At 58.3% G+C, this 25,716-nt stretch overlaps 1 protein-coding gene across 2 annotated transcripts in view; it reads left to right on the forward strand.

Annotated features, from left to right (window-relative positions):
- PMFBP1 (polyamine modulated factor 1 binding protein 1) overlaps positions 1–25,716 on the forward strand; it is a 354,325-nt gene that overhangs the window by 312,323 nt on the left and 16,286 nt on the right. The window contains exons 12-19 of one of the 2 annotated variants that reach the window (XM_065567688.1): positions 1,342–1,488; positions 14,045–14,203; positions 15,622–15,705; positions 16,805–16,972; positions 22,012–22,191; positions 22,999–23,166; positions 23,568–23,651; positions 24,406–24,573. In XM_065567688.1, coding sequence (XP_065423760.1) covers positions 1,342–1,488; positions 14,045–14,203; positions 15,622–15,705; positions 16,805–16,972; positions 22,012–22,191; positions 22,999–23,166; positions 23,568–23,651; positions 24,406–24,573 — 1,158 coding nt within the window. The other variant, XM_065567687.1, reaches the window with a different exon arrangement.

Consider the following 25,716-nt stretch of genomic DNA (forward strand, 5'->3'; position numbering starts at 1 on the left):
TCGGGGTGCGGGCCCAGCCCTGCCTCCCCTGCAGCGGCCCAGCTGAGAGGTGCTCAGGCCCCCAGCTCGCACCAGTGGGAAATGCACCATCCAAGCTACAGAAACCCACTTTAAGGCACATTACAATAGGGCTGCGATAGCCGGGTACAGCTTTGTTGCTGCTTTTCCCCTGCCCTGCACGTCGGCTGCCACCTCTCCTGCCCTCCGTGACAATGGCTGCAGCGAGGGCCTCTTCCTACCTCCAGTGACCAGCCCTGGCCTTCTGCTAGCAACGATAGTGGGGAAAGAGAGAGCCCATCTCGGAGCCTGACGGTGCAGAGCAGAGGGTCTCACCCTCTTTCTTTCTGCGTCCCCCCCACACACACACAACATGCTATAAAAACAGGGCCTAGCGGGGAGAGGGGGACCCTTCGTGATAAGTGTAGTTTGACTTTTATTTGGGGGGGCAGGGCCCAGGGGTTTCAGGGCTTTAGCCCCATGGTGGCACCGGAACTCAGGTCTCAGGCCTTCAGCCCCATGGCTCCCAGCTTCAGCCCTGCATGGGCACCAGAGCTCGGGGTTTCTGCCCCACAGCTCCCAGCTTTAGCCCTGTGGGGGGACTCAGGGATTCAGCCCCCTGGCTCCCAGCTTCAGCTCCTCAGAGGCACCAAGGCTCAGGGCTTCAGCCCAGCAGCGCCTGCCTTTATCCCTGTGAGGGGCTAGGGGCTCCAGCTGCAGAGATCCGTGGCCCCCCCATTCGGGCAGACGCCCTCCCCGTCTCGGGCGCTTGCTTACCAAGTGCTGGTCTGCTACTGCCTCCAGTCAATCCGTTAGCTGGAGGCCTCTGATGTTCACATTTACTACAACGTGCACAGAGGGCTGGACAGCTTTTTTCACTATTGATCTGATGCTTTAAGGGGAAGAAAAACCTCCTTGGCTGTCTAAAGACTATTGATCCGTGCTGGGGAGCCGTGCCGCCAGGGAAGGGCGTGGAGGGATTGAAATTTCATTTCCAACAACTTGTTTCTGTTATTTCTACCCTTTCGGACAGGTAGAAACACGGAGCAACAGCCTCAGAAAGGGTGGTCAATAGCTCCGCCGAGCGCGCTGCACGTTCCTGCCAGGGCCTTCCGGTGGCTGCAGGGCTGGGGTTACAAAGCCAGAGGCTGGAGGTGCGAGCCAGCCTCCGCCTCTGCCCCTCAGCCCTGCAGTGGCTTCCTGCTTTGAGTCATCCAGGCATCCTGGAAAAGGCTGGCAGGTGCCCCCACCCTGACCGTCCTGCCATGCCACACTCGCCCCTGGCCCAGCTGTGTGTACGATGCCAGCAAGGCCAGCGAGTTACACTGTCCCATTGCAATGCAGGCTGCAGAGAGAGGTGAGGTGCTGCAGAGCCTGCAGGAGGCCAGCCAAGCACAGCAGCTGAGGACAGCAGAGCAGGACGGGACCATCCGCACGCTGCAAAGCCAGCTGCAGAAACAGCTGGAGAAGCGCCAGGGCGCTGAGGAGCAGGTACTGGCGGGGTGGGCATGTCCAGCAGGCCCTGCTCTCGAGAAAGGGACTGGCTAGAAAGAGGGGGCGTCGCTCGGGGTAAAGGTTCTTTCCTACACCCAGATGCTCAAAGTGAGCAAGAGGAAATCTGTTGGCAGGTCCTGGCGCTCCACTCACCCAATGGCTAGCCTCAGGAGATGGGGCATGGGATCTCTGGTTAAGGAACTGAAAGAAATTAGGCAACCTCCTGCCTTAGATACTTGTTAGCTATCCAGGGTCCCTTCCCCATCGACCTGGGCAGTGCTTGTTAGCAGAGAGCACCTGTTGTCCTAAGGAATCCCAAAGCACTAAAGCACCCTTAACAGCCCGCGAGATCGGCTTACCTGGCCTCGTGCAGCCAGGTCTGGAGGGAAGCATGGCAGCTACTTAATGGCCACAGCAACATTACACAAGGCCATAGGGCAGGAAGTGATACTGTCACCCTGCTCCGGCGAAGAGTGGCTGGGAACTAGAATGACTGCAAGCATGGGCAACACGGCATGCCCCAAGCCCCATGCACTGCCTGGACATGCTGGGCTCTCCCATGCCGTGTCAGGACTAAGCCAGCCCAGCTTAGCACAAGGCTGGGGGTGCCCGGCTTCACTAGAGAAAGCTTGTGGCTGCATCTGGAGAGATCCAGGCTGAACACCAAGTCCCTGTCACAACTGCATCAGCCCTGCAGCTCCTCATTCTTGTGAGTGAGGTTCCCGGGTGGGAGCCTGCTGTCCCCACCTCCTGGTCGTCTGCCTCAGAGAGGGGACAGGACAGAGTATAAATTAAATTAATGGAGATATCCCATCTCCTAGAACTGGAAGGGACCTTGAAAGGTCATCAAGTCCAGCCCCCTGCCTTCACTAGCAGGACCAAGTACTGATTTTGCCCCAGATCCCTAAGTGGCCCCCTCAAGGATTGAACTCACAAGCCTGGGTTTAGCAGGCCAATGCTCAAACCACTGAGCTATCCCTCCCCCCGTATTGTGGAGTCCATCAGGAATCAGTGGCCCTGGTTCTGCATTCACCTACCCCTGTGTAACACACTGGCTGCCATGGCGTTTCCATTGTGAGAGCAGGATCAGGCCCACAGACTTTCACCCCATTCTCTCCATCCTGCACCCAGCCCCTGCCCTGCTTTCCCAGGAGCGCCGAGACTCCTCCCCGGACAGGAGCCTGCATGGCCCACGAGCCAGGAGATTAGGCACAATAAGCAGAAAGAGGAGGAATTGTGCAGGGTCCTGACAGATGTGGTGAAGTGACATTCAGAACTGTCACTCTAGTGGAAGTCACTGCTATGAAACTAGAAATCAGTGTCTTGTGCTTCCTGCAGCTGCACCTGGCTTTGATTGCTGTCCAGAACCTTAGCGACTCAACAGTTCACTGCCGAACTGACCACAGGGTGTTTAACCCACGTGCTGCTGGAGGCCACACACCTGGGTTTGGTGTAAATCTCTCATTGGGTTCTGCCGGGGAGTGGCTGGCTCCTTGCTGAGTTGCAGCTGGAGCACAGTGGAGCGGTACCACGTCTCAGGAGGGCTCTGTGGATGAACTGGCACTGTACGGAGGGGGGTTCGGCTCCAGAAAGCAGCTAGCGCTGACAGAGCAGTGAGAGCTAGGGAAGAATTGACCAGGTGCCAGCATGGCCCCAGCAAGACTAAACGGGGGACCTGGTTAAAGCCGACGCTCTCAGCCTGCTGCTGTGAAACACTGACTAACCTGTTGCTTCTGGGACTGTTTTCGGTACGCTTACTAATCTGAGCTCTCAGCATTTTGCTCTAGGACCAGATTTTGACATGCACAGACTTGCAAATCCCATGTGCCGTGCCCATGGCACTCCTGTGCTGCATCAACTGCCCGAGCACCAAGTAACGCACCAATTCCTGCCTTTGGAACGCGACCCATCAGCCTAATTGGTGCCTCATAACTACCAATATAGTCACCGCCCCCTCTCTGCCCTGCAGCTCTGGGCAGCCCCAAAGCAGGACACAAACGGGTTCTCCTCTCTCACACCCTGTCGACCCAGGGCACGAGAATGACAATCCTGAGAGACTCTGTAAGCTCACAAGGGAGTCGATTGCAGGAATTTTCTGAGGTGCCAGTTAGATTTTAAACCTGGAACCTAGATTTGCCAACTGGCTACATGTTCTAGCATATCTAGAATGGAATCGAACAGAATAAGCCCTGTGTACTGAGTCCAGGGAGTGTTAGCTTACTGATTTCAGTGCTGGGGTCTTTTCAGGTCAACTTTTAACTTGAACAGTATTTCTCAAATCAGGACACTTGCTTATTCTTAACCAGTCAACAGTTTATGAATTCATGCAGCGCCACACCAATATACAAGTGGCAGTTCACCAAGCGAGTGTAGACACAACCAGTGCTCTAGGCAAGTACTAACTACACCAGTACCGGCCAGAGTAGTGCGATGCTAGCAGTTACACAGAGGAACAATGCAAATCACCAAGTTCTTCTTCGAGTGCTTGCTCATATCCATTCCATTAGGTGTGTGCGCGCCGCGTGCACGATCGTCGGAAGATTTTTACCCTAGCAACACCGGCGGGTCGGCTGTGGAGCCCCCTAGAGTGGCGCCTTCATGGCGCTGAATATATACCCCAGCCGACCCGGCGCCCCCTCAGTTCCTTCTTACCGCCCCTGACGGTCGTTGGAACTGTGGAGCGCTGCTTAGCTGTTCTCCACTCTCCCTAGCTTAGTTCGTTATTCGTAGTTATAGTTATAGTCCTAGTGTTTATAGTTAAATAGTTCAATAGTTTTAAAAGTTATCTAGTTGTTATAATAGTTCAGGAGATTAAGGGGGTCGTCTCCCCCTTTCTCCCCCGGCCGCGGGGCCGGGCTCATGCCCAACGCTCCCGGCTTCAAGCTGTGCGCCTCCTGCGCTAAGCCTATGCCCACGAGCGACCCGCACGACTCCTGTCTGAAGTGCCTGGGAGAGTCCCATCAAACAGATAAGTGCAAGATCTGTAAGGCCTTCAGACCAAGGACCAAGAAGGAGCGGGACTTTCGGCTCCGGCAACTCCTGATGGAGGCGGCACTTAGTCCGGACGCTCCATCTACAAGTCAGGCCCCGGCACCTAGCACCTCGGTGCGCAGTGCCCCGGCGGCACCGGCCATGACGACCACGCGAGTGGCGTCAGATGAGCCTTCCCGGCACCGGACCTCGTCGGCACCGCAAGCACAGCAAGTGCCTCGGCGCCGGTCATTATCCCCAGGGCATAAGAAAGCCCATAAGACGGGGACCTCCGTGCCGAAGACGCTGGCTCCCCCAGTGCCGGGGGTAGAGCCGCGTACGCCGGTGGAGCACCGGAAACAGGTGCCTCCAGCACCGTCGACTCCGGCGCCGAGGCCGTTGAGTCCGGTGCAGACGGCGTCTCCACCGAGGCCGGCGGTGATACAGTGCCTCCCGTCGACGCCAGAGACCTTCGCGGCGGCGAGAGACTTAATAGCTCTCACGGAGCCGGCACCGCCTCAACCACCGGCACCGACGGCACCGTTGCCTCGCCCGGTCCAGGCGAGGGGGAAACCTGCCTTGATGCGCCCTCCATCGCAAGGGCTGGAACCTCGGCACCGATCCAGGTCCCGAAGCAGGTCCCCACGCCGCTCGCAGTCCCGGCACCGAATATCACCTCGGCACCGGTCGTACTCGCGGCCAAGATCTTCTTCGCGGCACCGCTCTACGTCTCGGCACCGCTATGATCGTCGGCACCGATCAACGTCGAGACGTAGTTCTCGGCACCGCTACGGTCGCCGCTCGACGTCGAGAGGCCGCTCCCGGTACCGGGCATACTCCAGGTCCTCGTCGAGGTCCAGATCCGACTCCCGGCACCGACGAGGTCATCGGCACCGGTCGCGGTCCCGGCACCGATCGCCGGCACCGCGTGGAGATAGATCATCTCCAGACCGGCACCGTGCGGCACCGCAGCCCACGGGAATCGTCTCGACGCTCTCGGCACCGCCATGGCCATCGAGATCGGGGTCTCGCTCCTCGGAGGACCTCTCGAGATCGGCATACCCCCCTCAGGGGCAAGCCGAGGAACAGGACTTGAGCCATTGGCAGAATATAACAGAGGACCATTCTCATGGCCCATCTCACTGGTCGTTTTGGACCCCGTGGGCGTACCATCAGGCGCAAGGGGCTCCAGTTGCTTCGACCTCTCGCTCCGGCCACTCTGTTAGAAGGGCCCCGGAGTCCACCATCTCTCGGCCTCCGCCAGGGGGCATGGAGGCTTCCGTGTCCGCACCACCTGACGCCCTGGACTCAAGCGCAGGTGATGCTCCGGCCCAGGAGCAGGGAGACCAGGACCCTCCCTTGGATCCTGTTCCACCGGAGGCATCTTCCTCTTCCTCTCCGGATGAGGCAGTGGCGGGCACATCGTGCACAGGTCCACCTCCAATAGATCTTCGGGCTCACCAAGATCTTCTGCGTAGGATGGCCCGTAATATGGACCTGCAGGCGGAGGAGATAGTGGAGGTGCACGACCCCATCGTGAATATCCTCGGAGCGGATGCCCCATCGAGGGTGGCGTTACCCCTGATCCGCACAATACAAGCCAATGTATCTACGATATGGCAGACTCCTGCCTCTATTCCACCCACAGCGAGAGGGGTGGAAAGGAAATACTTTGTCCCGTCTAAAGACTACGGGTACTTGTATACCCACCCCCAGTCGTGTTCACTGGTGGTGGCATCAGTGAACGCAAGGGAGCGCCACGGTCAACAGGCCGCAGCGCCCAAATCGAAGGAGGCTAAACGCCTCGATTTATTCGGCCGTAAAGTTTACTCAGCCGGAGGGCTGCAACTTAGAGCGGCTAATCAACAGGCGCTCTTGAGCCGCTATAGCTTTAACTCCTGGAACTCTATGGGGAAGTTCAAGGAGTTGGTTCCCCAAGAGTCCAGGGAGGAGTTTGGAGCCCTGGTGGAGGAGGGTAAGAAGGTGGCTCGGACCTCCTTACAGGCCTCCTTAGACATAGCGGACTCTGCTGCGAGAACCCTGGCCTCAGGTATCGCTATGCGGAGGATCTCCTGGCTCCAGGTTTCGGGTCTGCCTCAGGAACTGCAGCAAACCCTGCAGGATCTGCCCTTTGAAGGACAAGGGTTGTTTTCAGAAAAGACGGACTCTCGCCTGCAGAGCCTCAAGGACTCCAGGACGATCATGCGTTCCTTGGGGATGCATGTTGTGGGCCCTCAGCGCAGGCCATTTAGACCGCAGCCTCAGCGCTTCTACCCCCCCCCCCGCCTCGTCAGAGACAGGACTCGACCCGGAGGCGAGGGCGAGGTGGTAGAAGAAGGTGGACCGGCCCTCAACCTGGTCAGAACCAGGGGCCACCTAGACCACCTTCAGGCCCCAGGCAGAACTTTTGAAGGTGCGGTCGAGGACGGCGCCCCAGTCATCCCACAGGATCCAGCCCCATCCTTTCGGGATCGCCTTTCCCATTTCCACCATGCCTGGTCCCTTATAACTTCGGACCGTTGGGTCCTTCGCACTGTGGACAGGGGATATGCTATCCAGTTTTCCTCAATTCCCCCCTCTTCCCCCCCTTCCCCGTCCCTCTTCAGGGACCCTTCTCACGAGCAACTTCTTATACAGGAAGTTTCCACGCTCCTTACTATGGGGGCCATAGAGGAGGTTCCAGTGGAGTTAAGGGGCAGGGGATTCTATTCCCGTTACTTCCTCATTCCCAAGTCCAAAGGAGGTCTGCGACCCATCTTGGACTTGCGCGGACTCAACAAATTCGTAGTAAAGTTGAAGTTCCGCATGGTCCCTTTGGGGACCATTATCCCTTCCCTCGATCCTGGAGACTGGTTCGCCGCCCTCGACATTAAAGATGCATACTTTCACATAGCAATTTACCCGCCTCACAGACGCTTCCTGCGGTTCGTGGTAAGCAAGGTGCACTACCAATTTGCAGTCCTTCCCTTCGGCCTATCCTCGGCCCCAAGGGTGCTCACGAAATGTATGGCTGTCGTGGCAGCGTACCTTCGTCGGCAAGGGATACAGGTGTTCCCGTACCTAGACGACTGGCTGGTACGCGGTCGCACCAAAGAACAAGTTCGAGATCACGTCCACAGAATAGTGCACACATTCAACAAGTTGGGTATCCTACTCAACAAGGACAAATCCACTCTAGAACCTACCCAGAGAATAGAATTCATCGGCGCGGTTCTAGACTCCAGACGTGCACAAGCCATCCTGCCAGACAATCGCTTTTGCACCATCACGAGCCTCATTCAAGGACTCAAGGCCTTCCCAACTACCACGGTGAGGTCGTGCCTTACCCTGCTGGGTCACATAGCTTCCTGCACGTACGTAACCAGGCATGCCAGACTTCGGCTTCGCCCACTCCAGACCTGGGTGTCATCAATATACCGCCCACATCGGGACAGCCTGAACATGGTGGTCACGGTCCCGAACTCGGTCCTGACCTCCCTCACATGGTGGCTAGACCACAAGGTGGTTTGCGAGGGGATGCCGTTTCACGCCCCACAACCCTCTCTGCACCTGGTCACAGACGCTTCATCCCTGGGTTGGGGCGCCCATCTCAACGAACACCATACCCAGGGCCTGTGGACTGCACCCCAGATAGCCCTGCACATCAATGTTCGGGAACTGATGGCGGTGCGCCTGGCGTGCCAGGCATTTCTCAATCTCCTACGTGGCCGCTGTGTGTTAGTTCTCATCGACAACACCACTGCCATGTTTTACATCAACAAGCAAGGAGGAGCACGTTCGTCAATTCTATGCCAAGAGGCCATTCGCCTGTGGGACTTCTGCATCGCCCACTCAATCCATCTCACGGCATCGTTCCTCCCTGGAGTCCAGAACACTCTGGCGGACCGACTCAGCAGGTCCTTTCAAACGCACGAGTGGTCTATCCGTCCGGACATCATACATTCCGTTTTCCAGAAGTGGGGGTTTCCCCAGATAGACCTGTTTGCATCTCGAGACAACAGGAAGTGTCACGTGTTCTGCTCCCTGCAAGGTCGAGCTCCGGGCTCCCTCTCGGATGCGTTTCTCCTTTCCTGGAAAGACCACCTGTTTTATGCCTTCCCTCCGTTTCCTCTGGTCCACAAGGTACTGCTCAAATTGCGCAGAGACCAGGCACAGGTGATTCTGATCGCCCCAGCGTGGCCGAGACAACATTGGTACACCACGCTGTTGGAGCTCTCGGTTCAGACACCGATCCCGCTTCCATTATGCCCGGATCTCATCTCTCAGGACCACGGCCGCCTGCGTCACCCCGGCCTGCAATCACTCCACCTCATGGCGTGGCTGCTCCATGGTTCACCCAGGCAGAGCAGCAGTGCTCGCACTCTGTCCAACAGATTCTGCTGAGCAGTAGGAAGCCCTCAACACGGACCACATACTTGGCCAAGTGGAAGCGGTTCTCCTGTTGGTGCGAACAACGAACCACGTCCCCGTTACAGGCGCCTATTCCTCTCATATTGGAATATCTCCTCTCCCTAAAACAGCAAGGGTTGGCGATATCTTCAATTAGAGTTCACCTGGCCGCTATATCGGCCTTTCATCCAGGGGAACTCGCGTCTTCGGTATTCTCTAACCCGATGGTCGTTAGATTCCTCAAGGGCTTAGACCGGATGTACCCACAACAACGTCAGCCCGTTCCGACGTGGGACCTCAACCTGGTTCTCTCCAAGCTCACAGGTCCTCCATTCGAGCCACTGGCCACCTGTTCACTTCTGTACCTATCCTGGAAGACAGCCTTCCTCGTAGCCATCACCTCAGCAAGGCGCGTTTCTGAACTCAGGGCGCTTACATCCGAGCCCCCTTACACAGTTTTCCATAAGGATAAAGTGCAGCTCCGCCCACATCCTGCCTTTCTCCCTAAGGTGGTTTCTCCATTTCATATCAACCAGGATATATTTCTCCCGGTCTTTCATCCTAAACCACATGCTACTCGCCAGGATCAACGTTTGCATTCTCTGGACGTACGCAGAGCCCTGGCCTTTTATATTGACCGCACAAGGCACTTTAGAAAGACGACGCAACTCTTCGTTGCAGTGCCCGACCGAATGAAAGGCTCACCGGTCTCCTCACAACGCCTATCCTCCTGGATTACGTCTTGCATCCGGACTTGCTATGACCTGGCGGGTGTCTCAGCACCGCACCTTACCGCTCACTCCACGAGGGCCCAAGCTTCCTCGACGGCTTTCCTGGCGCAAGTTCCCATCCAGGACATTTGTAGAGCGGCGGTTTGGTCATCAGTCCACACGTTTACGGCTCACTATGCACTAGTGCAGCAGTCCAGGGACGATGCTGCCTTCGGATCAGCGGTTTTGCACACAGCAATGTCTCACTCCGACCCCACCACCTAAGTTGGGCTTGGGAGTCACCTAATGGAATGGATATGAGCAAGCACTCGAAGAAGAAAAGACGGTTACTCACCGTTGTAACTGTTGTTCTTCGAGATGTGTTGCTCATATCCATTCCAAACCCGCCCCCCGTCCCCACTGTCGGAGTAGCCGGCAAGAAGGAACTGAGGGGGCGCCGGGTCGGCTGGGGTATATATTCAGCGCCATGAAGGCGCCACTCTAGGGGGCTCCACAGCCGACCCGCCGGTGTTGCTAGGGTAAAAATCTTCCGACGATCGTGCACGCGGCGCGCACACACCTAATGGAATGGATATGAGCAACACATCTCGAAGAACAACAGTTACAACGGTGAGTAACCGTCTTATCTCATATTACATTTACTTCTGACATCAATCATCAGTTCTTAGTACCCAATACATTTATCATGTGTTCAGTACTTCTCCAAGCAGCAAGAACATACTTGTCTTTAAGGGACTTTCAAGAATATGGTCCCAGGTATTTGAGTGGATTGGTCCAAAGGGGGCAAGTTTAGAATATCAAAAGCAATTGTTTGAAGTTACAGTTCAGCTCTCTTAGGTCAGTTTGCTTGAATTTATAAAGGCAGTCATGCATATAGCATTAGCCAGAATCTAAAATATGGGTACTTGATGGGTCACTACAGAGTGTCAACTTCATCCAGGTAAACTTCAGTTATTTATGTGAAAGAACGGAAGGAGAAACAATCTCGGAAATGGAATCTCACCACTTCCTTGTTGCACTGGGGATTCTGCAGCTGTAGTCAGCTCTGGGATGTGCCACCTGCTGATGACCTCAGTTTTATCTACCCTGAGTCTGGGATTCATTGGCGGGGCCACCCTCGGATTTCTATTGGTCATTTGCCAACTGGCGCGCAGCTTTCAACTTGCTCACTTTCTCTGCTGCTTCCATCAATATCCAGTAGATGGCAGAAGTGTATAGTCAATTTCTTCAATGTTTCTTTTATTCGGAGGGTTTGATCCATTTCATAGATAGAGCCCTGCGCAGATACAACATTTGTATTCGCATCTGATCTGCGCTCTGCAAAAGTCATTCACGGATATCCTCATCTGCAGAAATAAAACGGATATCCGCAGATTTGCAGGGCTCTATTAATAGACTCAGAAAACCATAGAGTTAGAGGGACTGCAAGGGTCAGCCAGTCTGCCCCCTGCCAAGATGCAGGATTTGTTGAGTCTAACCATCCAAAACAGGGAGCTCTCCAGCCTCCTTTCAAAAACCTCCAGTGAAGGAGCTTCCACGACCTCTGAGTCAGAAAGCTGTCCCGTACACATGCTAAGAATTTGCAGGATGTATTATGTTTTGCAGCAGTTGCCTTCCAATAGATATCAGGGAAGTTAAAATCCCCCATCAATACTAGCTCGTATGTTAGCTAATCTTGTTACCTGCTTGTAGATTAAGTCATCCACTTCCTCTTCATGATTCGGTGTCTATAATAGACCCCCCCCCCACCATAACATCGCTTCTGTTCTTTTCCCTTATCCTCACCCAGAGACTCTCAATAGCATGGGCGCCAGGTTTGTATAATTATTGGCGGTTCCCAGAACGTCCATAGGACAGACCGAGGCATCTGCCCCAGGCCCCAGCCCACCCCACTGGCTCCTGGAGTCGCTCAGGGGGAGGGGGCGGAAGCCAGAAAGAGGCAGGGCTGGGGTTGGGGGAAGGGGTGGAATGGGGGCGGGGAGGGAGTGGAGTGGGGCAGGCTGGAGCCGGGTCACTCACTGCTGCCAGCACCAGACTCCCTGCTAACCTCCCAGGCCATTCTGGACCCCGCGTCCCCCTGAAGTGCAGGGCCCCCCCAAAGTGCAGGGCCCAGGGCGGTTGCCCCAGTCTGTCCTATGCACATTCTGGGAAGCACCAGACTCCCTGCTAACCCCCCAGGCCGCCCTGGACCCTGTGTCCCCCTGAAGTGCAGGGCCCCCCAAAGCACAATAACCCCAAACATTAGTGGAGCCAGGCCCACGTTGCTAAATATTGATGGCGCACGGGCACCATGGGCCCATATAACTCACTGCCTGTGCTCACTAGGTCTGTCACTCACTTCCCCTTGGACCTTGTGTATCCAATCTTGACTGACAGCTCAACACCTCCTCCTTTTTTCCCATACCTGTCCTTTCAGAACAAGCTATAGCCCTCAACGCTGGTCCTCCAATCGTGGGTGTTGTCCCACCAAGTCTCTGTGATGCGAATTAAATCATCATTTTCTTCATCTATCATGACTTCCAGTTCATCCTGCTTGTTCTCCATACTCCTTACATTTGTAGAGGCATCGAAGATATTTTGCTTTTCCTCTTGCCTTTTTAATGCAAGTTTTGATTTCTAGTCCCGTCTTCAAAAATTACCCCTTCCCTTTGTCTTTGTTACTTGAGCTTAGATGCGCATTAGCTGGATTTTTTGTCACCATCCCTAAGTTAAAGCTGTGCTTACCAGGTTAGCCAGACAATGACCAAAGATGGTTTTCCCAGTACTGGATAGATGGAGCCTATCCCAACACAGTAATCTACTTTCCTGGAACATCAGCTCGTTGTCGAAAAAGCCAAAACTCTCTTGCCAACACCACCTGCCAGGGCCGGCTCCAGGCACCAGCCGACCAAGCACGTGCTTGGGGCGGCACCTTGTAAGGGGCGGCCAATCTTGGGGTGGCGAGGCGGCGCTCGGGTTTTTGTTTGTTTGTTTGGTTGGTTTGTTTTGTTTTGTTTTGGCGGGGCAGTGCTCAGGGGTTTTTTTTTTTTTTGGTTCGGCGGGGCGGCACTCGGGTTTTTTTGTTGTTGTTTTTGGTTTGGCGGGGCGGCGCTGTGGGGGGTTGTTACGGCAGGGCGGGCTTTTTATTTTATTTTTTTTGCTTGGGGTGGCAAAAAAGTTAGAGCCGGCCCTGCCACTTGCGTAGCTATGCATTTACTTCCACGATTCAACCGTCCCTGCCCAGGCTTCTTCCTTCAACAGGGAAGCTGGAAGAAAACCCCCCTTGCACCCAAACTCTTTTATCCTTCTTCCCAGAGCCACGTAGTCTGCAGTGATCCGCTCAAGGTCATGCTTGGCACTATCATTGGTGCCCACATGGCGAAGTAGGAAGGGGTAGCGGTCCGAGGGCTTGATGAGTCTCGGCAGACTCAGTCACATTCTCCAGGCAAGCATTACATGGACTGTATTTCATTATTACCCCCGACTATCAATTGGGATCCCACTTTTCAAGCAATTTCTCTTAATATTCTAGTGTTAGACAATGTGATTGTATGGCTAATGTCCACTAGACTTAGAAGACTCTAAGAGATTTTGTTTATTTTCTTTGTAAATGATTGTTGCACCCTAGAAGTGAGAAGAATTTTAGGGCTCTAGAAAGAAGAAAGCATGTTAAAAATACGCTTTCTTCTTCCTAGAGCCCTAAAATTCTTCTCACTTCTAGGGTGCAACAATCATTTACAAAGAAAACAAACAAAATCCCTTAGAGTCTTCTAAGTCTAGTGGACATTAGCCATACATTCTTTGACTATATCTAACCCTTTTCACATTGTTCAAGGCTTACCATTGCATATGAGACTTTGCATTAGGGGAACTGGCCAAATTAGTCATGTGGAGAGATGACTCTCTGGTTCAGAAGGCAAACAAGCATACAGTGTGTAAGTTGAGGTGAGTAGAGAGAGAGAGAGCGGCATCTGGAGGTCTCAGGAAGTTTGACCTCTGGAACGCTCACTGGTTTTGGGGCACCAGCCGAGGTAGTCCTGATTGGTTTAACCCTTCACTTTGGTTTTTTTCTCTTCTCTCGTTCTGTATAACACATGGGAGACAATCAGGCGCTCTGCACGGGAGAGGGGCCAGGGGCTCTCCATAGCTAGACTCAGCGGTGGCTCATCCATAAGTGAGTTATGGGAGTCTTTGGTTTGAGAAACTAACAAGAGTTGGAAAATTCCGCAACAAGCATCAGAGCTGTACTTCCCTGGGAATGGCGTATTTTAGCTTTAGCTTAATTAACGCTCCGCAAAGAGGATGTCTCGCCTGTGGGGATGGGCCTGTTGACTGTCATTGGAGAGGAAGCTGGGGTGTGGATATGCATGAGGGTGATTGCCACTGGATAGCTAGATGGGAGTAGAGAGAGAGAGAGATTGTCAACAACGTATTTTCAAGACACATGTTAATGCCAGTATCTCTTACACCTCCTTGTCCCCTAGATGAGCAGGCAGCACCAGATCATCCAGGCACTGGAAGAGAAGCAAGCCCAGCTGCAGGCCCATTGTCACCACCTGGAGGAGGAGACTGGCTTTCTGCATGCCAGGCTGGAGGCCCAAGGCCTGGTGCTGGAGAATGAGCACATGCTGGTAACCAACCAAGTGAGCAGCGCTGGCACTGGGAGAAAGGATGAGCACTCCTGCTCTTTGCAGCAGGGACACGTGTGTTCATTTTCGCCATCCGGCTGCCATCTGCCATGGCGCCCAGCTCCCTGGGCTGGCACAGCTGATCGGGCAGAATCTGGGAGGCGTTGACATTACGTTGTGCCCTCCAATGCGCAGAGTTTTGTATTTAGCAGCATTGACTGGCGCCTGCCATCCTCCAACATCCCTCAGTCTGCTCTAGGCCTGACTCACCCGAATCACTTTCAGTCCTCTGCAAATTGAAGGTGTTAACAGGAAAACAAGAACCAAATTGATTTCAGCCACCGGCCTGACCCGCCATCCCTCCCAGCTGCCACCATGCACTGGGCTCCCACCTTCCACTCCTTCCCTGGTCGCCTTCAGAGAACGTTTCCGGGGGAATTCCGGCCGGCGCTCTCGTGACGCCAGCAGCAGTTTGTAAGTTTCCTTGCTGCAGACACTGCCACAGCGTCTCCCCAGGTGCCAGAGCTGAATTTCTAATGGAAAACACTGGCAGGAACCAGTCCCCTTTTCCTGAGATGCCCTTTGTGCGTCCTGGTAAGAGCAAAGGACACCCCCTGTGTGCGCCCTTCCTGCCACCGGACTGCCAGCAGGCTTCAAGGCACATTGCCCCCGGGGAGCAACAGGCCAGTGCAGCCTCTCATGTCGGCAGGCGGGCTGCTGCCAGGGCAACGTCTTCCAGGTCCCACTCCCGCAGCGATGGAGACAGGGTCTGAGGAGCCGTTACTCCTGTCAGCACTGAGCACCAGGCAGCCGGGGGGGAGCTCCTGGCTGGGGAGAGGCTGGAGCAGGAAGGCTGGTGGACGAGGCCAGGTTTGTGTTCACAGCTTCATTGGCTCTCAGACAAGAGACTGTCGTGCTGTGGAGCCGAGGGCGCAGATCGCAGGCAAAGCCTTGAAGGAATTAACAAGCCAGCAGGAAAGACCCACAAAGACTAGAGTGTGTAGAACTGCTGGGCTATGGGTCCCCGCCCTGGCCACTGATGGGAAGAGCTACTGCGCAAGTCTCACCAGGCAGCGCCCTGCCAATGTGCTCCCCCGTGCCCTCTCTGAAAGCCCTCTTGTGCCGCCTGGCTTCGCTCAAGGCGTCTGTGCATGGTTGCCCTCACCCCAGCCATCCTGGGGGCACTTTATCCCCCCCTTTGTCAGGCCCATCACTTAGATGGGTTGCTCCTTGGGGCAGGGGCCTGTCTGCCATGGGCCAGCTGGGGAGGGGAGAAAGCCCCCGTGCTTCAGCCAGATGAAACTGGACTGGGCAAAGCACCAGAAAAATATGCCACAGGAAACAATCCAGCACTGCCCCGGGGGACAGACTAGATGGGACCTATCAGCACTTCCCAGCTCTGATGTCTGGATTCCCCTCTGGGCTCTCCACAGTCACGCCACAGAGAGGAGCAGGTGGAGATGTTAACGAGAGAGCTGCTGAAGGCCAAGGCTGAGGTGCAAGCAGCTGAGCAGAAGGTACATGTCCCTCCCTCCCCTCTGGGGGACGTGGGCTGGGATTGCAAGGGCAGGCAGTGCTCCGCGCTCCCCTCCTGTCTCCCCCATCCCCTCTGGGGGACGTGGGCTGGGATTGCAAGGGCAGGCAGTGCTCCGCGCTCCCCTCCTGTCTCCCCCGTCCCCTCGGGGGGACGTGGGCTGGGATTGCAAGGGCAGGCAGTGCTCCGCACTCCCTTCCTGTCTCCCCCATCACCTCTGCTTCACCCTTGTCTCTCTCCAAGGCCCTCGGGAGCGGGCGTCCCCACCTCTCCGCGGCGCAGGCTTGGGGTGAGCTCCTCCCTTAACTTCAGGAACTTCTCTGGCTCTCCCCCCGCCCCACTCGCCACTGAGGTCCTGTCTATACACTCCAGCCGGAGGCACTCAGGCTCCTGTAGGACACCTTCCGATGCAGCCTGCAGCCCACAGCCCGAGCAGGTTACCAGGGCTGGGGCTCTCCTGGGCCATTTCCTGGCTGATGTTAAGCCCTGTCCCTGCCTTGGAGTGCCCAGCCTTTCGCAGCCTCCCTTTCCCCATGGGCACTGTGGGTATTGCAACGTAAGCGACATATACTGTGCCTGCCGATAAGTGGGTTGCACCATTGCACCCCCGGCCAGCAAGCAGCCTGGGCTGTGCGACTCCAGCCTCTCTCCTCTTGCCCCCAGCTCTGGGCTCCTAGTTCTTCTGCACCATGGCCCGGAGTGAGAGAGCCGCACTGCTCAGGGCTCAGTCCTGACCCCGTTCAGCCACTCGCTGGTCACATGGAGGCTGATGCTCAGTTCACCTGCGTGCTTTGCCAGGCGCAGGCTTCTGCTTGCAGCAGGTGCAGAAGGCTGTTGGGTAACGAGGCTGGTACCAGTGGGTGCTGTGTTAGGTGCCCCTCCCCTGCCAGCCCCCACCTCCAGCGTGACCCGCGGGAGAACCGCCCAGTCCTGGGGGGGAAGGGGGGCGGCTGAGGGAACCCAGGCTCCACCTCATGCTGTTATCGTGGGTGCACCTCCTCCCGCCTGGGCTGCCAGCTCAGCAGGAGGGCAGGCGAGGGGGGGGAGGGCTTCTGCTGACATGCGTGTGGTTTGTGGGACAGGCCCGGCGCTGGGAGGACACCATCGGGCAGCTGAAGGATAGCCTGGCAGCGACCCAGGTCTCGCAGGAGGCAGCCGAATCCAGAGCCCAGCACAAAGAAGAGCAGCTGCAGGGTTTGCAGAGGAAAGGGCAGTCACTGCACCAGGAGCTGGAGATGGCGCAGAGAGAGGTACCCCGCCTGGAGCCTGCCTGCCCACTACTTAGCACCTCTTCCCTTTGCACCGTCACTGAGTGAGAACCTACATCTGCTGTCTCTTCCGCCTTCCGCTCTCCACCCCTCCTGCTTGCTGCTAGCGCTGGCAGGATTGTCGTGGGGGGTTGTGACGAACTGGGACTGTTCTTACTGTGGTGTGTGAATGCTGACAGGGGAGTGTGACTAGGATGGTCTGCATCGGGGGATGGGAGCCGGCCCAAGGGAACATACCTGAGCTTGTAACATGAGAACCCAGGAGGGGGTTGGAGGTCAGATGACTCCGGGGCCCGGGAAACTGAACAAAGGCTGTGGGAGGGGTCGCTAAAGGCAGAGTGCTGGAAGCAGGCTGGAAGGAGGCTGGAGAGATGGCTGGGAGGCAGAGATGGCTCTGACCCCCCAAGGGGGGTGGGCTGGCATGCCCTGGGACCCCAAGCTGGACCTAACTGAGGGGGGCCCTGTTGTCTGTGCCTGCAAGACCTGTCTTGGACTGTATTCCTGTCATCCAAATAAACCTTCTGCTTTACTGGCTGGCTGAGAGTCATGGTGAATCGCAGGAAGCCGGGGGTGCAGGGCCCTGAGTTCCCCAATACTCCGTGACAACTGGTGGCAGCGGTGGGATCTACTGCACCCCGTGGACGGCGCTTCCTGCAGTAAGTGACTGGGGAGCAGTAAAACGAAGGGGGATTGACGGGGACCAGGCGTGCTGAAGAGTGGGAGAGAGACGGTTATTACCCCTGGGAGTGTGTGACCAGCGAGAAGGACTTTTGCAGTAACAGGGTCCCCCGGGGGGATCGCAGCGAGTGGTCCCAGGGGCGGAGGAGTCTGCAGCTCGACCCTGGCAGAGAGGTGGTGACCTCGAGAAGGGCTGGCACACTAGGGGTCCCCCTGGGAACCGTGGGGAGCTGTGAGCACACAGGCCGGTGAGTGGCCAGCAGGAAGATGTATGCCAAGCGGCTTAAGAGCGACCTGGTGGAGCTGTGCAAGCAGAGGCAGCTGCGCATTGGGAGGCTCACCAAAGAACAGCTCATTGCCCAGCTGGAGGCGGAAGATCGCGCGAATGAACTGATCCCTGTGTCTCAGGGAAGCAGCCTGGCAAATGCAGCGCAGGCACCAGTGTCTGTCCCAGCTGGGAGTGGTCAGCCGGCTGCTGAGGGCTTCCCGAGACCCCTCCTTCCTATGCCTAGGGGAAGGGTGGGGAGGAGCCCAGCAAATACCGAAGGCGCCGTGACCCCCCCGGCCAGCAGGGGGTCCCCCCGGCGAAGCCCGCCGGCCAGCAGAGGATCCTCCCGGCGACGTTCGGCATCCGGGGAGCGGAATTGGCTGGAATGGGAGAAAGAGCTAAAACTGAGAGAGCTGGAGGATCGTGAACGACAGAGACAGCATGAACGGGAGGAGAATGAGAGACAGCATCAGCGTGAACGGGAGGAGAAAGAGAGACAGCGTCAGCATGACCTGGAACTGGCGAGATTGAAGGGCAGCGAACCCCCGGCTGCGGTGAGTGAGGGGGGACCCAGGACTGCACGGGGCTTTGATAAGTGCATCATGGCCCCATACAAGGAGGGGGAGGACATGGATGACTTCCTGGAGGCCTTTGAGACGGCCTGCGAGCTGCACCGGGTGGATCCCGCGGACAGACTCCGGGTCCTTACCCCCTTACTGGACCCCAAATCCGTGGCATTGTACCGCCAACTGGGAGAGGCAGAGAAAGGGGACTACGAACTATTCAAAAAGGCCCTGCTACGAGAGTTTGGGCTGACTCCTGAGATGTACCGGGAAAGGTTCCGGAGTCAAGATAAAACCCCTGAGATCTCCTATTTGCAACTAGCCGTCCGCATGGAAAGATACGCCAGCAAGTGGGCTGGTGGGGCCCAGACGAAGGAGGACCTGATTAAACTGCTGGTACTGGAGCAACTGTATGGGCGGTGCCCATCCGACCTGAGGCTGTGGTTGGTGGACAGAAAGCCAGAGAACCCGCGACACGCCGGGCAGCTGGCTGATGAGTTTGTAAAGAGCCGGTCAGGGGGTGGCAGGGAGGAGCCCCAAAGGAACAGGCCCGCCGCGATGCAGAGAGAGAGTCACCCTGGGACCTCCCAAAGGGGAAATATGGGGAATCCCCTCCCACGGGGAAGGCCCAGCATCAGGGACAACCGACCGGCTCGAGGGGACCCACGGGACCTGAGCTGCTATTACTGCGGCCGAAGAGGCCACGTTCGGGCCCAGTGCCCCAAGCTCAAGGACAGACTGAGCAGACCGAACCCGCACCGGGTTAACTTGGTAGAGGCCCAGATGGACGAGGGGCAGGCTTCCCACGCAAGAGGGGCTGGCAGCTTATCAACTGCTCAAGAGAGAGAAGGGCCCCCGGCCAGCTTCTCTGGAGGGCCAGATGCTCCGGATTCAAAGTTCTCCGTTTACAGGGTTGGCGCGGGGCTGTCCCTGCGGAGCGAGTGCCTTGTTCCCCTGGAGGTGGATGGGAAGAAAGTTTATGGATACTGGGACACGGGCGCAGAGGTGACACTGGCCCGGCCCGAGGTGGTGGCCCCAGATCGGGTGGTGCCCAACACCTTCCTGACCCTGACCGGGGTGGGCGGGACCCCATTTAAGGTTCCCGTAGCGAGGGTACACCTGAAATGGGGGGCCAAGGAGGGCCCCAAGGACGTGGGAGTGCACCACCATTTGCCCACTGAGGTGTTGATGGGGGGGGACCTAGAGGACTGGCCAAGCAGCCCCCAGACCGCCTTAGTTGTGACCCGCGGTCAGAGCCGGCGAGGGGCACTGCGCCCTGGCCTTGGGGGGGGTGCCTTGCCTGAGGCGCAGGACCCTAACCTGGTGGGGAGGGAACGCCCAGGGACGCGGCTCAGGGAGGCTGCAGCTTCGGACCCAGCGGGCGAGAAAGAGCAGGTGGCCATCCCCGTCCCAGCTGCTGAGTTCCAGGCCGAGTTACAGAGAGATCCCTCCTTGCGGAAGATAAGGGACCTGGCCGACCTCAATGCGGTACAGACCATGGGACGAGGCGGCCGGAAAAGGTTCCTGTGGGAGAAGGGGTTCCTGTACCGAGAATGGGCTCCCCCAGGGAAAATGGAGTCAGGGGGGATCAGGAGGCAGCTGGTGGTACCCCAGAAGTATCGCCGCCAGCTGCTGTGCCGGGCCCATGACATTCCCCTCTCAGGGCACCAGGGAACCTGGCGTACCCAGCAGAGGCTGCTACGGAGCTTTTACTGGCCTGGGGTCTTTGTTACTGTCCGACAGTACTGCCGATCCTGTGACCCCTGTCAGAGGGGGAGGAAGGCCTGGGACAAGGGGAAAACAGCCTTAGGACCCTTGCCCAGCATAGAGGAGCCTTTCCGGAGTGTGGCCAAGGTTAAAAGGGCGGCTCTAAACCAAGAGAGCCCAAAGCACAGACCTCCAGACTGGAGCGCTGGGAGAAGACCACAGCCCAGTTGGAACCCCAGAGGTATGGGGGTGGGGAAAGGGCACAGGCCGCATAAACCTTCCCACATGCGAACTGCGAGTGCCATCAAGCACCCCCGACCTAAGGGGGGGCGTGGAACGGAAGGGGCCTGGTGTAACTCCCACCAAGGAACTGGAGGGATGCGGGGGCATCCATGGGAACGGGGGTAGGTTCGAACTTCCCCAGGTCACTGGCTAAAGTGACCCCGCTCAGTTCGGTCTCGAAGGGGGGAGAGATGTGACGAACTGGGACTGTTCTTACTGTGGTGTGTGAATGCTGACAGGGGAGTGTGACTAGGATGGTCTGCATCGGGGGATGGGAGCCGGCCCAAGGGAACATACCTGAGCTTGTAACATGAGAACCCAGGAGGGGGTTGGAGGTCAGATGACTCCGGGGCCCGGGAAACTGAACAAAGGCTGTGGGAGGGGTCGCTAAAGGCAGAGTGCTGGAAGCAGGCTGGAAGGAGGCTGGAGAGATGGCTGGGAGGCAGAGATGGCTCTGACCCCCCAAGGGGGGTGGGCTGGCATGCCCTGGGACCCCAAGCTGGACCTAACTGAGGGGGGCCCTGTTGTCTGTGCCTGCAAGACCTGTCTTGGACTGTATTCCTGTCATCCAAATAAACCTTCTGCTTTACTGGCTGGCTGAGAGTCATGGTGAATCGCAGGAAGCCGGGGGTGCAGGGCCCTGAGTTCCCCAATACTCCGTGACAGGGGTCTCTGGCTGAAGTTTCAGGGAACCTTCTAATTTCACACACAAAGGGCATGGCAGAGTCTTGCCTGGCACCGTGTTGCCAGGCTGTGGGCAGTGTCCCAGATCGCTGGGCAGAGGCTTCTGGAGCAGGCACTGTGGCCGTATGGCTCCCATTTTCATTTTGTGTCCCTAGCATCCCTCAGGCTCGGCAGCACGCAGGCCCCAGGCCTGGGGCTGGTGGAGGGCGATGATGCAGGCCGTGCTGGCAGACGTGGTCAGTACTGCGAAGCATTGCTGATGCTGCAGCGTTGCTGTGCCTGGAGCCCGGGTGCCAGCGGCATTAGCAGCCAGTGCAGTGTGTTCATTCTGCAGACCTGGCTGGGTTCGGTGGCGAAGGCGCTTGGCCAGGTTCATTGTGGTTAGAGGTGCACTAACACCTGGTGCACACAACAATGGTACCAGCTCAGTCAGCGTACCAGGCTGCCATCCCCTTGGCAAGTACAAAGAGACCCTCCTAGGACATCTCCTTTCATACCCTGATCCAGACAAGTTACGTCACACTCTTGACGTGGTTAGTGACCACCCTGCTCCTTGTACCTGTCGCCATTAGTCTGTCAGCCCCTGCTGGTCCTTTGAAGGGTCGGGTGTTCTTGTCCTATCCCTTGAGAATGCGTTTACACAGCTACGTGAGAGATCTGCACCATCCTCGCCGGTCAGGAATATGCTCCCTTGGGTAGCCAGTGCCTGGTGTGTCACTGTTCTGCCCAGGCCTGGTCTGGCTCACACTGCAAGTTCTGCTTCCTGCTCCAGGACAGGCCCAAAGGACAGCAGTGGCCGCCAGCAACACGCTGAGACAGCCTCTTGCATTGTTTCCCAGGCGGCCCAGTTGGAGGCGCTGCTGAGCACGTCGCAGCTGGAGTCATGCTCCCTGAAGAAGGAGCTGCAGAGGAAAGACGAGGCGCTCCAGCGCCTGCAAGAGCAGCTCCGAGATTCGCAGGAAGCACTGCAGGGTGCTAGGCAAGGGAAAGAGGACGTCCAGAAGGAGTCAGAGACCCAGGTAGGCCCCAGCTTAGGCTCAGGGAAAGAAGCAGACCCCTGAGCCTCCATTCACATTGTCTGTGCCTATGCACATGGCCAGCTCATGCGGCTTCCTTGGGGTGGGGCGAGTGGGAAGCGTTCCTGGAACTGGTGCCACACCCGACCCCGATCCTGCCTGTCCTTCCCACTCGGCCTGGAGGACAGAGGGGCGCGACCAGGTGGCATTGCTGCAGGACCAGGGGGGGGTTGCAATCGGCACCGGGGTGACCATTCGCTTAGTCCCCACAGCTTGCTCCCTCTGCCCTGGCTCAAGGACAACTGGCAACCCAAGAGCCACGCAGAGCCCCTCTTTCCTCCTGTCCCTCCAAGGCCCGTGTCCTGGTGCCCTGCCCTCTGACGGAGGGGCCCGTTGTTCCAACATGGATCCTGGGCACATCCAGAGCCCCTGGGCCTTCCCATTGCCCTGGGCTAAGGCAGGAGCGTGCATGTGGCAAGAGCTGTATTGGCAAGATTGTCTCAGGCCGAGGGTCCAGCACCCGGGAGCCGTCTCCCTTCCAGCAGCCTGTCTCGGGCAGTCCCAGGAGTCTTTGCTCCTTTCCCGTGTGGGCCACCTGCGTTTCCCATTCATTGCCAGCAGGGCCTCGCCTTGGCCAGGTAAAGCAGCAGCATTAGCAGTGCCTCCAGGTGTGACGCTCCAAAGCAGCACTGCGGGGCTGCCTGCCCCATCTCCCCAGCGCTCCCGGGCTCCTTTCGCCTGGGGAGCTGAGCTGGGCTGCAGTGTCTGGGAAGCTGGCTTTGGCTCCAGCTGTTCCTTTCCTCTGCCCAGCTGCTGCAGCGTGACCAGGTGGTGGAGCAGCAGAAAGCGGATCTCGTGGCAGCCCGAGAGGAGCTCTCCAGGTGCGCAGGGCAGCTCGCAGAGCTGCGCTCAGACCAACAGCAGCAGGCTGGGGAGCTGGCCGTCCTGAGGGAGAGGCAGAAGACCGCGCAGCAGGAGGTAGGCAGACAGCACTGGGAAGAGGACAACAAGGTTTTCTCTTCCTCCAGACCATCCTCGGCAGGCTGCTGGGCGGGGGTTTCTCCTGCTGTCCCCCGGCCTGCGGTTTCCTAGATTCACCTTGCCTGAGCGTCCCTTTCCGAAGGGCAGCGCCTCGGCCACCTCCCGGCTCTTGGAGCTCTGATGCTTTGGGCTAATTGCTGCTTCGGTTTTGTTGTCTGTCTCCCTGCTAGCCCTGCCCCCGCCGGCTGCCTTCCTCCTCACATGGCCCCCCAGGCTGCGGGAGCGGGGCAGGCCGTGCTCACGGTGGAATGTTTTCGGAAGTGGGGTTCTAAGTTCTAAGCATTATCTCCAGAGTTCCCATTGCGGGAAGGCTGCGTTACCAGCCATGGGCTTTGCAGGTGTGCAGCCGTGAGCAGACCATCGGGAAGCTCAGAGGAGACCTGAAAAGTGCTGAGGAGGAGCTGGCGCGAGCGAAGGATGAGGTGAGCTTTCAGATCTCAGCGTCTCCTGGGGCGAGGAGCTCCTTGCAGGGTGCAGCACTGCCGAAGCGCTGGCTGTATAGTCTGTCCATGGCCTGGGGACCCATCTGCCCTGCAGCCCCTCTGCAGTGGGGCACGGTGGGCCCAGCGGGGAATCGTCATGGTTGGCTACAGTTCCAAGTGCTGGCTCGTGCCCTGTGTGACAGCCTTTGCTCTGCAGTTCGTGCGGCCAGTCTCATATCCCTGAGCCCCGCGAGCTGCCCGAGGGGGCTATGTGTGGAGCGCTGCCCGGCGAGGGCCGCAGTGCGTGGCCCCTCACTGAACACAGCACTAGCAGGTCCCCCCAGGACGAATCCGCTAGTCCGTTCCCGTTTCTCGCTGCCTCGGGGTGGCAGCTGGGCGTGGAGACTGGGCGAGCAGCCCCTTCGGGCCGTGCTCCAACACACGCCGTGGCCTTTTACGCAGGACAATTGCTCTGCAGCCCCAATTTATGTGACTCGTGTGCAGTTGGGAGCCCGGGGTGAAGGATATAAAGGGCGGAGTTGTGCAGCCGCTGACCACTGGTGCAAAGCGAGACCCGCTGGTGTGAGGGAGCCCAGCAGAGCAGGGAGGGGCTGGGGCCCCAAGTGCCATCAGCCGAGCCAGTGCATTGTCGCCATGTTGTCGCTTGTGTGCGCTGAGGCTAACACATGACGCCGTCCCACTGCCTCTGCCCTGACGGTCGGGTTCAGTGACGTGTGTTTGCCGTGCTGCCCAGGGGAAGGAGAGAGCCGCAGAGGGGAGCGGCCTGAAGGGAAAGCTCCACCAGCTGCAAGATGACGTAAGAAGCCTGCAAGAGATCTGCAGGGAGCGGGAAGAGGCCATGGCGGAGCAGACCTGCTGCATCCAGCAGCTCCAGCACGAGCGGGAAATCTGCATCGGTCAGGTGAGCGCTTGCCAGCCCTGCTCTCTGCCCAGCACTGCCTGCCCGTAGCCAGTGCTGCCGTGGAGTTACCCTCAGCCAGGCAACTGGCTTCCTGGGGCTTCTACAGACAGGAGCGAGCGATGGGAGCTGTCTGGCTTTGGGAGCGTTGCCAGCCCTGGCCCTGGGTCCGTTCAATGTGCAGACTTACCATCTCTGCTAGCACGGCCTGAGCCTCCGCCTAACACCGGTGCCAGCTTCCTCCAGGCCCTGGCAGTGCTCAAATCCCCGCCCCGCCCTACCCACCCCCTTCCCTCAACCCCCACCCCGCCTCTTCCCACCGCAGGTCCTGCCCCCACCTCGCCTCTTCCCGCCCCCACCCTGCCTTTTCCTGGCCTAGGTCCTGCCCCCATCCCGCCTCTTCCCGTCGCAGGTCCCGTCCCCACCTCGCCTCTTCCCGCCCCCACCCTGCCTTTTCCTGGCCTAGGTCCTGCCCCCATCCCGCCTCTTCCCGTCGCAGGTCCCGTCCCCACCTCACCTCTTCCCGCCCCCACCCTACCTCTTCCCGCCCCAGGTCCCGCCCCCACCTCGCCTCTTCCCACCCCCACCCCGCCTCTTCCCGCCCCCACCCCGCCTTTTCCTGGCCTAGGTCCTGCCTCCACCCCCGCCTCTTCCCGCCCCCACCCCACCTCTTCCCGCCACAGGTCCCGCCCCCACCCTGCCTCTTCCTGCCGCAGGTCCCGCCCCCACCCCGCCTCTTCCCACCCCCACCCCACCTCTTCCCGCCGCAGGTCCCGCTCCCACCTCGCCTCTTCCCACCCCCACCTCGCCTCTTCCCGCCCCCACCCCGCCTCTTCCTGCCCCAGGTCCCACCCCCACCCTGCCTCTTCCTGCCGCAGGTCCCGCCCCCACCCCGCCTCTTCCCACCCCCACCCCACCTCTTCCCGCCGCAGGTCCCGCCCCCACCTCGCCTCTTCCCACCCCCACCCCACCTCTTCCCGCCGCAGGTCCCGCCCCCACCTCGCCTCTTCCCACCCCCACCCCGCCTTTTCCTGGCCTAAGTCCTGCCCCCACCCCCGCCTCTTCCCGCCGCAGGTCCCGCCCCCACCTCGCCTCTTCCCACCCCCACCCCGCCTTTTCCTGGCCTAGGTCCTGCCCCCACCCCCG

The sequence above is a fragment of the Chrysemys picta genome, chromosome 14, assembly GCF_011386835.1.
Source record: "Chrysemys picta bellii isolate R12L10 chromosome 14, ASM1138683v2, whole genome shotgun sequence".
In the NCBI taxonomy this organism is placed as follows: domain Eukaryota; kingdom Metazoa; phylum Chordata; order Testudines; family Emydidae; genus Chrysemys; species Chrysemys picta.